Below are 11648 nucleotides of genomic sequence, written 5' to 3' on the forward strand. Positions count from 1 at the left end.
CACTCCTTTTACGTCCCAGTTAATATTTTTAATGGCGATATCGTCCGAAATGCTGAAAACGACTATTATAAATTGTGCTAGATATTACAGTGTAGACATGGCCGGACTGGCTACCAAAAAGTCCATTGCCAAAAAATTCAAAAGACCAAAAAAAAAATGAAACTTCTATACAAGAATTGAATACCTGGCGATGCTCGGTATCCCAGTATGACCAGTCCGGACCTGAATGTAGTTAATCCATTATCAACTGTAACTTTCAACTGAAATACTTGAGTCATCTGATAAGATAAGGAAAATTGGAAGACAAAACTAGTAGATTCAAGTACATCGACCATGGACGACCGCTTTGTGTAAAACAATTTTTATTTCGATTTTGGCTGCTCAAAAGTAATCAGAAAATTTGTCCAGGCAACATTCGCGAGTTTCCGATGCTGCCCAGATTATTGCAAACGAAAACAAATTCGTTATTGAATCCTATTGTTTTCGTAGTCAGACCACCAGCGATTCCAAAATCGTAAAAATTGGATCGATTCAATCGTCGATCGACTCATCAGCTACTGCCAGTGTGGATGAAGTAAGGAAAGGTGTTTTCGAAAAAGTGGAGAAAATTATTGAAGCTGCCGCTGTTGAAAATGTGAATGTTTTATGCCTTCCGGAAATGTGGTGTGAGTTAAATATTCAAACTCCCAGTTAGTGCTCAATGTCTGTTACTTTAATGCAGGTGTCACTCATGCAGGTTTCCTTACCTGTTCCATAAATTAGTATTTTACGTGCTTTACCAATATATTCCGAGAACAATCTCGGAACAAAGTATTACAACAGATATTATAAGTGATGCCTACATTGAAGGTGATACAACTCACTGCACTAAGTGTCAATAGCCACTCAAGATCTGCATCTGACTGTGATCTAGATATGCCATATCCGTTCTACACACCTGACGGTGTGGCATGGAGAGATTTTGCGGAAGATGTTGAAACTGGAGCCTCTTCGGAACTCATCAAAAAGGTGTACAATTTTAAACTGCACGGTTCTTACCAATGAAATAATGGTCACTTTCTCTTATCGATCAGTTAGCCGCCAAATTTAAGATGGTTATTGTGTCCCCGATCCTTGAGAAAGAGTCTGACATGTTTTTCAACACAACATTGATCTTATCAACAACTGGTAATATTGTCGGAAAGTACAGAAAAATCCATATCCCACCAATTGAACAGCCATTTCTACAAAGAGGATCATTCGATCATGCCATTTTCGACACTGAAGTGGGTAAAATTGGAATTGTTATCTGTTACGAACGACATTTTCCAATGTGCTGGATGATGCATGGTCTGTCACAAGCTGATATTGTGTTCAATCCATCCGCAGAGGATGCTAACTCAATGTCCGAAAGACTTTGGTTCGCTGAAGGTGTAAATGCAGCCGTTTCGAACGGATTTTTCACGGTGATGGTAAACAGAAGTGGAACGGAGACGTTTCGTGATGGGAGAAGTTTCAGTTACTTTGGATCGAGCTATGTAGCATCACCTAATGGTTATGCGACGCCACAGCTATCTGGGGAGACGGAAGGACTGTTGATAACAGAGATTGACCTTGATGATTGTCGAAAAGTGAAAAAGGAATTTTCAATCCATCAAAATGTTCACTTGGATCTGTATATCAATAAATTGAGTCAAATGAAGCTGAATTGACATCGTAAAGACGGATTGTTTGCGTTATTAATTCGATCCAACATGTAAGTTATCTTTCTGAGGTTTTTAATTGACTGTGGAAAAATCATTTCTTCATTTTTACGTATATGAAGTTTGTAACCAGACGAACAAGCAATAAAAAAACGCCATCCGGTTACAAGTGAGCTAAAAGCGATCAATTAAACTGAATTAAATATTAATTGAAACCATCATCATCTCAATATTATATATTTTGTTCCCATAAAATTTGCATAATTTAACAAAATGAAAACATTTCAATTGGGTATAGATTAACTTTTATGTGTTAATATCCATAACCATCCATCCATTTATCATAGCAATGATGTGTAATGTGTTTGTCGAGTCATGAACTGCATGTTCTATATATATATCTATATAAATTCATATGGTGTGCAATGATGTGTATAATATGCATCGACACTCCATAAGCAAATGATTGCTTATTAACACTTCGACACAAAACAAATATTAATTTGTGAATAGCTCAATTGGTATCGCGTTAAATTTCTGTTTCAGTTAGTTCTCGGTTGAACAATAATTTATGGAATTGAATTTTCATATTTTCAATTTGTGGAGTTTTATTGTCTTGTAAAACGCATCGCGAAAATCTATTACTTCTTTTGTTAAAAGGCAAATAATTGGTACAATTTCTTTTACTTCAATTGTTCAGCATATATTTCGCTATATAAGTGCACGTTAGCTGGATAGACCTTTACTTATTATTGTCATAATTTTCGATAACAGATGATTAGCCGTGTTTAAACCTTGAGCCGGAGGTACGCGGTACTCTGAAAGACATCGTATGTACCGATCGAATCCTTGCTTGAAGTATCGTCTGAGTGGTATAGCTGTTTCGTGTTTAAAAAAGTGATGGTTCCTGGTGGAAAATTTATTATCACTACTTTTTGACGCTCATCTCGGGTAGTAAGTGGTCAACTTCATTCAATTATTAGGGGCTTTTCCCTCGGTACTTGTTCACCTCATGTACAATAAAAGTAGCAATGGTAATGTAAATTTCTTTGCGAGTCTACAATGTCCTAATTTATTGTAATAACAGCTCTGGAATAACTTGTGTATTCGAGTCAAATATATCGCGAGCATTTATAAGTTTTTATAAGATTACTATCTCTAAAAGGCTAGGGATTTGTAGCTCTAAAAAAAAAATTATTCTCGAAGACTCGTAAATCCTGAGGAGTTACTCTGGAAGTCCCAACGCGCTTCTCAAAGTATTTTTTGTGAGAACGGTTGCTATGGAAACTTGTGATATACTTGTTACCATGACAGACGAAAAGAGATAGACAGACAACCCCAATGTTTCCATGAAGAAGGTCCGCAAAAAATTACTCCCACAATCGGTTCATGGCACTTGGCTCAAAAAAAGTAGAGTCGTATAAAATAATTGCGCCGATAACAGAAACTGTAGTTTTCACAAAAAAATTTAACGCTCCGAAAACAAAATTGTTTAAAATCGTCATATGTCACAATAGAAGAGTTTATCGAAAACCGTTAGGTCCAATTCCATTTTTCTTATAATTCACTAAAGTTTCTCTAACTTGTGACACCAGGCACCCAAATCTTTTTAATATTATCTTTTTGTATGGCAATTACAACCCCAATAATGCTGAAAAATTCGTTTTACAAGCTAAGGAAGAATTAGCGTTAGTGAATCATAAGAAGATGAAATTGGACTTCATGGATTTTGATAAATCCATCATGTTATCGCAATGAGCGACAAACTTTTACTTTCCTTTAATTATTAATCAAAATGTTAAAGCGAATGAAGTAAAAGATGTTTTCATCAAACACCTTAAAAAGTAGTCTAAACCACAGAAGCAGCAGAATAAACCTGATAATAGTGGCATTAAATACTTTTGAGGTAAAAAAAAATGATTGTAAAATCTTTGGGACACGTTTTCAGTCTCCTCGTTTACACTGAGACTCAAACGTGTTCAGTAATTAGACTCTTACGTTTCGATCGAATTATTTTCATTTCCAATTAAGTATTTCAATTCCTTTGAAAATGAAGCAAAAATTATAATGAAAGAAATGAGGAATGTAGATGAACAACAACAATCCAGTAATAAATAAAGCAAATAAATAAGAAAAAAGTTGCTCGTTTAATTATTACCTATTACATTGACATCGGGTGTGTTGTTGTAGCATTCATCCAGATACATCTCGTTGCACATTTTTTCGATATTAATTGCAATCATACGAGAATGAGCCCCGTCGAACGCCGCAAATGATCGTTTTTTAATTTAACTCAATATTACCGACGTGTTTACTGAGCAATTATTATCATTATGATTGCGTTTTTTTCGTTATTAAATCAGATATTTATATGCACTGGAATGGATTGCATGTTGGTTTTTATTCTGGCAGCTCTTTTTTATGTACGACATAAGTAGCTGGCATATTTATAATCTGTTGAGAAAAACGTACAAGTATTTTCGAAATATTTCCTCGATTGGTCGACGATTGAATCCATAACAGTTGATAATTCCATATGTGATTAGGTGGCAGAATTTCTACACGATTTGATTGATTTATCAGCGATGTGCTATCGAAGATACATACGTAAAAACAACATTCAATATCATAGCCGTGCTTAATCGATAACCCGTGCCAATAATTGTGATGATTCAATAAACTTTTATAACACAATAAGAATGTCGAGCAATGCGTTATTCAAGAGCCAGAGATATACGTGAGTGTATTTTCGAAGCATTTAAAAGAAATTTATTCCTACGTTGAGTAATTTATGGACTGAAAAAGTATCCTAAACAACTCTACCTTTTCCACGTTCCAGCGTCTTTTTTTTTGTTGGTTCGGGGACTGATTTATTATCCTTCCCACATACAAACTCTGTTCCTTCGAATTGTGTATCTAATATGTTTAATGTAACGTCTCCGTATCCGAACAACAACAGCAAAAAAAATATTTGATTTTATACGCATATCTCGTACACATCTCTCTATAATTCCATCCCAAGCAATGTCTATGCGATGCGATATTCTCTTCTTATAAGCGATATTCGGAATTGGTACGGAGCAACTACTTATCTATATAATATGGGCTGCAAGACACAACCAAATATACATACAGAAGCTGTGAGCTTATAAACGGGGCAAACGCACAAAGTGTTCCTTCAAGTACTCAAATATTTCATAAAATACCTTCATCTGGCATACATTCACTTCTTGTTACACACATATCGAGCGTATATATATGCTCGACACGCTATAAGAAAATAATATATAATGCCACTTCATAGCCAAAAGAATTATTGATACCAAAAAAACACATTTATCAATATTACAGTCTGCAAGAACTTTTCCGTTTCTTCTTCGTTGTCTTCTTCATCATCATCCTCTCATGTTATATATCCCCATAGCAAAAATGTGTTTGGATTTTTTTTTATACTTACTCCTCTCTCTTCCCGTTGAGACATAAATTATATTCCATTATTGAGTTGCTTTTTTCAACTTAGCAAAGGATAATAAATTTTCGATAATATTACCGCACCAAACACAAAAGTAAAAATGTTTTTCTTTTTAATAATTTTTCCTCATTGTATGTTGCTGCTGTGATACTTCACGGTGGCCATGGTCGTTGGTGCTGAAAGAGAAAAGTATTATTTTCTTGTTTGGATATCACTTTTTGTTTGGCTATTTTGTTTTATGTGTGGTTTGGGGGGGTCATTGTTGTTTTTCATTTTATTTATTTCGTTCTAGTTGGACTATTCTTTGTCCGCACCATACAAAGGTATCGATGACAATTTATTAGTCAACAATTTATGTAACAATACGTTTCCACTTAAGAAACTGTGTGGAACCAATTCAGTAGAGTTAGTCGGTCGGAATCGACATATTAAGTTTGCAAATAAGTTGTTCGAGTTATGCTGAGTTTCAACTGGAGCTTTCAAAATATATTATTCCTATATACCTGTCCAACACAACCAACTGCAGGGTGTTATAATCTTCACGAACATAAGAAGAAATGGAAAATGTAATTTGGACCAAAGCAATGCAACAAATTCGTAGAAAATGTAATAAATGCTCCAAGCCGTATACAATAAACAATTGTACTGGTAGAAGACACTTCAAGAAATGGTTAATTAAATTTTCAGATTTTATCTTAGTTTGAGCGTCCGAATGAGCAATAACTTGAGGATTCGTACATGTAGTCAAAAATGGGTTGGCTCAGTTGAAGCAAATTGGTCTTCTTCTACGAAAATTTGAGTTCAATTCCGATGAGGGTAAATTCTGAAAACGATTTTTTTTGAATTTTTAATATAAAGTATAGTTTCTGGTCATACCCAAGCTTAATAATCTAGGTTGTTGGGGTATTTGGTGTACGCAAGGAACCGTACCCAGAATGACGAGAGCTATTCACAATGTTATAAATTCTGTGCTCAAATTTCATCTGAGTCTAGCTTTAGGCGGAGATAAAATTAGCTCCAGACACAGACAGGATTATAAGACAACACACACTTCCAATGACAACTGACTAAATGACAATATAAACGATACAGAAGCCATATAACACTTGGCACAACGGGAGAACGAGAGGTGTCGCTCGTAGATACTATCTCATCTAATCTCCAACTAATGAACCGATTGAATCAGATGTTCTTATTGTGGACATATCTGATTGACATATCATAGTGTTTTGCGGTTGGAATTCGAACCTACCAACTGGCAACTCAACAATTCGATGCGAGTCCTTGGTCAACACACTGCGCTATTGAGTTGTAGCTATAGTAGTTGTAGGCTAAGGTGTGGTTCGCAATTCACATTAAGCATGTGGTCCACCAACTCGTAGTGTTTTAAGCGAGGCCTGCACCCAGCAGTGGAAAAAAACATTCGAATTCCTACAGCGAATTAAAAAAAATATTTTCGGGTGTCTGAGAGGTTGTAACTCGCAAGAATACATAGCTCAAACATTATTAAAAGTCTCAACAATTGCTAAAAGCTAAATGTATAGATCAATCCAAAAAGAAAGAAAGAATTAAAACCAGAAAATGTCTGTGACTTACTAGACAAATAATAAATAAAATAATTGAAAGGAAATATTATATCCACTTGCTTAAACAATGAATTGTGGTTTAAGTAGCATCTATATCCTCTGCGTTACACAGCGCTATAATAAATCTGATGAATGCTGTAAAAATGTTCTGTTCAAAGAATTTACGATTTTATTTAGCCAACGATCCAACGAATGTTTTTACGCCTCAAATAATCTTTATAAGCGAACACCTTTTATATCAATTCTTTTCGCTAGAGTTACTTTATAACAATTAAAAATGCATCAAGCTGAACGGCAACTATATATCCAGCAATCTTTTTTTAATAATAGAAAAAATCGTATTGTCGTCAGTAGGTTGGGTTAGTTTTCAAACGGTGATAATTGTTTATCTTTATCGAAGTTTTTAAAAAGAATACGTTTTTGCCGGATTAGGGAAAGAGTGCAGTGTTCTTCGATCAAATTCAATGTTTTGGAGACGGCTATCTCGTACCACTTATCGACAAAAATAAAATGATGAAATGATGAAAACAAACCAAGAGCTCAGCCTATGCCTAACGATAACTAGGAGGTCACCATCAAATCAAGATTTTCTTCTAGTTTTCACATAGTCAAAAAAGATTAATGTAAAAGACGGGAAGAACCTCAAGTGATAAATACTATTGGTGAGTACCATTAGGATCAGTTCCTATTAGTTTTTGTTATTCAAACATTTTCATTTCTGAATGTTTCTCATTTATTCCTCTGCGGTTTATTAGGACCATAAACGAGACTTATTTCAGCGGATTCTCTTTCTTTAAAATTTTTTAGAATTTTTAGAACTTAAATTCTTCGTAAAGAAGATCGAAGATCGAAGATTCCGCTTTAAATGCCCTTAAAATCTCATCTTATTTAACTTTAAATTGGTGAACGTACCGCATTTTCAGTTCTTACGTTCTCAATCGTTTCACTCTATTCCTTCGATCCACTCGTTCCATATGCATTTCTATGTGTTAAATATGTGGACCAAATAAATATTTCGAACGTAAAATAGTATGTTGTGGTACAAGTATTATAATGTTGATTTTTTCAACACTAGACATTGGATCGTGTGCTGAAAAAATCTCATTACAATACGTGCAACACATCATGCTTTGTGCTAACCGAGAATTGAAAAAGCACAAAAAATCATAATTTTCATAAAAGAAATCACTCTTCATACACAAAGACTAATTTAATATCTATGTTCACACACCACACATACACTACACTACACATTCAATCTAGCACTCTACACAACATAAAGGCGTTCGAAGAATATAACATTTTGTCTGAACCTGTGGCTTTGGCGCTAGAGCTCTCGACTCACAATCAAGAGGTCCCGTGTTCAAATCCGCGGCTGGGCAAGATGATTTTTCCTTCATTCGCTTTCTATGTAACACTTAATCGTAGATATTCTAATAGTCCGTTACCTATTCGAAACGTTAAAAATATCGTATGTCCTTCAAATTTGATCGATTGCTTTGCATTTTCTAAAACGAATGCTGTAAATACTCCTACAAATTCCATAACAACACTGCTTTGAGTGTTGAAATATCTCATCAAACTGGTGTGGAAATATTGGACATTTCAATCTATATGGAAATCCGTCGTATTTCAATTCTCGATGGCACAATAGTATGTTGTGTTACAAGTATTGTAATGTTGATTTTTTCAGCACTAGACCCAAGTTTTCCTTACGAGCGGAGCGAGTAAGGAAAATTGGGTCGTGTGCTGAAAAAATCTCATTACAATACGTGTAACACATCATGCTTTGTGCCAACCGAGAATTGAAATAGACAAATGCACAAAAATTCAGAATTTTCATTGTAAACAATCACTCTTCGAATTTGATCGATCACGTTGCTTTGCATTTTTTTAAAACGAATGCTGTAATAACTCATACGAATTTCATTTCAACACTGGTTTGAGTGTTGTAATAAGCCATGAAAACGGGTGTTGTAATTTTGGACATTTCAATCTAGTTATCGATATTGAAATCCGTCGTATTTCAATTCTCGGTGGCACAAAGTTATAATGCTGTACGTTTAGTAACTATATAACACTGTCTAACATTGTAAAGTTTTATTCGAATAAGTCACTCGAGCCATATCAATCCAATTCAGAAATAAACAACCCGCGCTTATTCGGTCTAATATAACAAAACACATGTTTAAAAAAATGAAGTACAAGATATGAAAAATCATTCTGTTGAAATCATTCTCAAAAGAAGTAGCAGATCTAATAGTGGAACTGTTGTAAACGTTGAAAAAAATGTTTGCCATTTGATTTCTTGATACCCTCAGAGCATTTGACGTGTTTCCGGGACTTACGTAGAAAATGATTTTCGAAGAGACTGTTGCTTCAATTTGCTGAAAATACTTTGCTTATGTTCGACAATCTACTTCCTAATGCTTTCCGTCTGTAAAGGGTTAACACAAAGGTATAAACTCCCACTCGAAGGTTCTTTTCAATCCATATAAAATTTAAATAAATTACAAAATCCAAATAAATATTTTGCTAGCATCATCTCCATTGTGATATCCCACCTCACCAATTGAATATTATAAGCTAACAATTGTGTTGTTCATTGAAATTATCTTCGTGTGCAAAAATGATATTGTATACGAATAAACGAAGAACTTTATACAATAATAAGATCGATACGATGACTCTAAATATTAATAAATGTCAATATGGCAACAATAAGCTCATTATTCCACCCATGCCTTTTCGAAACCAGGAAAAATAAACAAACAAAAAATTCTCTTCTATTATTATTAAATAAAATATTATTTACCATTAAATGGTTTAAGTAAAATGCATAATTTGTAACATGCAACCGTAATACACATTGCATTGAAGCGTTAAAAAAACGTTTAGCCCATTACTTCCAAAGCGAAAAAAAAGTGTTTTGAAATCCATTTCATTCATAGAATATTGTGTGTTTTATATGCCCACCTTATTACTTTGCTGTACAACACCACAACAACAACAACAACAACAACAAAATCTTCATATCCACAAACGAAAGAAGCATATCCTTAAATGCTGTTAATAATTGTTGATTAATCGAAGTGTCTGATATAACCGCATGATACAAGTATTAATATGACTTTTACAAATATAGTCTTTTGTTGATATGATGGTGTATAATGTGGACCAGAGTCGGGTGCAGACGATTTGTGAAAGTAATAAATAAAATATTTTACCGATAAATTTACGCTTCTCATTCCGTCACTGTACCACACCGGTACAAAACGCATATATTTAACATCGAAAATGTATGTATCCCAAAAGCATCACCATTGCACCGACAAAACCTGAGTCTATTTATACCACGTGGGGGGTTTCCACGATACAAAAAGTAATAAAAAAAAAACATAATACAAGAAAGATCGAAGAGAGAAGTAAAAAAAATGGATAATTATGTATAAAACCCCATAAAACGATGTATATTTAAGCGCAACATTTTTATCCATATCTCTTTCGAATGCGTGCGCAACTTCAGTAGCCATTTGTTAATATGTAAAGTGCCATCGAATCACAGTATGTTCATTTTGATATTATTAAATGTAACTAAAGATGAAAAATTAACAAAAAATTAATTCTAATTTGAATTCAAAGGAGATTTATATCGAAAGAAATATTCGATTACTCGGGCGATATAAATAATAATAATTTAAACGGTCGTTTATAAATCAAATGGCGCGGAAAAAAGCCAAACACCAACACTAATAAAACAACCTCAACGAACCAACGGATGGTACACAATGTCTTATGCATTTGTACAAAATAAAATGAAATTAAATATTCATTAAAATTAATTATAAATTTATTACTTTGTTTAATTTATGGGATTTATTTGTTTTAAATGATTCGGAAAAAAGGTATTTTTATTGCTTTATTGGTCATATATGTAATATAATGGATCTCGATTGTACATTTTTTTGATTAAAATACGACCGTTGTTGTTGTTGCTGTTCCTCTCTGGTTGATTTATTTTTCGTTTTTTGATTTAATGCGATCGAAAACAATTTGTTTTCGTTATTTATTAGACCATCTTTTATCGAAAACTATCGATTACATCACACCATGAACCAATAATTTTTTTTTTTTATTTTATTAGTCGTTTTTATTTTGATTTTAAACATAGAATGTTCCGTTAGGGTCAGTTGGGTGCCTACTTGCCAGAAAAAAATACATGTAAACGAGAAACTGTTCTGAAATCATCTGTTATAGGCATCAATGACAAAAAAAGCGATGACCTTCGGTTAAATGGTCTTATATCGTGAAATGTAAGTTAGGGCGACTGAAGTAATAGTTATTTGTGTATCTGTTTTGGAAGATTGTTTTTAGGCAATTTCGCTTGTTGTACCTACATGCGAAAGTGCCTAAAATCAATCGTCCAAAACAGATACTCAAAAAATTTTTCATGTAAGGGGTCGAAAACCCGAGAAAAATCTCGAAACTCCCTCATTTTCGGCCCCGACACATGAAATAGTCATTTGTGTACCTGTTTTGGACGATTGATTTTAGGCAATTTCGCGGATTGTAGGCCGAACGAAGTGAGGCTTACAAGCGAAAGTGCCTTAAATCAACCGTCCCAAACAGGTGCACATGTGAGTTTTCATGCTTCGGGGCCGAAAATGAGGGCAATTTTTCGAATTTTCTCGGGTTTCCGGCCCTCTGCATGAAAACTTACATGTGCACCTGTTTGGGACGGTTGATTTAAGGCACTTTCGCTTGTAAGCCTCACTTCGTTCGGCCTACAATCCGCGAAATTGCCTAAAATCAATCGTCCAAAACAGGTACACAAATAACCATTTCATGCAGAGGGCCGGAAACCCGAGAAAATTCGAAAAATTGCCCTCATTTTCGGCCCCGAAGCAT

General features: G+C 34.3%; 1 protein-coding gene across 1 annotated transcript; it reads left to right on the forward strand.

The window, feature by feature from the left end:
* The first annotated feature begins 304 nt into the window (after window positions 1–304).
* Window positions 305–2279, forward strand: LOC119077641 (beta-ureidopropionase-like). Its single transcript, XM_037184861.1, has 4 exons — window positions 305–350; window positions 409–665; window positions 914–1008; window positions 1074–2279. Exons 1-4 carry the CDS (start codon window positions 334–336, stop codon window positions 1689–1691), a joined length of 987 nt encoding a protein of 328 aa, XP_037040756.1. The 5' UTR covers window positions 305–333; the 3' UTR covers window positions 1692–2279.
* The last annotated feature ends 9369 nt before the right edge of the window (window positions 2280–11648 follow it).

This window comes from Bradysia coprophila, unplaced genomic scaffold (genome assembly GCF_014529535.1).
Source record: "Bradysia coprophila strain Holo2 unplaced genomic scaffold, BU_Bcop_v1 contig_24, whole genome shotgun sequence".
NCBI classification, from domain to species: domain Eukaryota; kingdom Metazoa; phylum Arthropoda; class Insecta; order Diptera; family Sciaridae; genus Bradysia; species Bradysia coprophila.

Coding starts and splice junctions, on each gene's coding strand:
- LOC119077641 (XM_037184861.1), top strand. Junction 666..913: donor ATGCCTTCCGGAAATGTGGT/GTGAGTTAAATA, acceptor ACTGTGATCTAG/ATATGCCATATCCGTTCTAC. Junction 1,009..1,073: donor CTTCGGAACTCATCAAAAAG/GTGTACAATTTT, acceptor CTTATCGATCAG/TTAGCCGCCAAATTTAAGAT.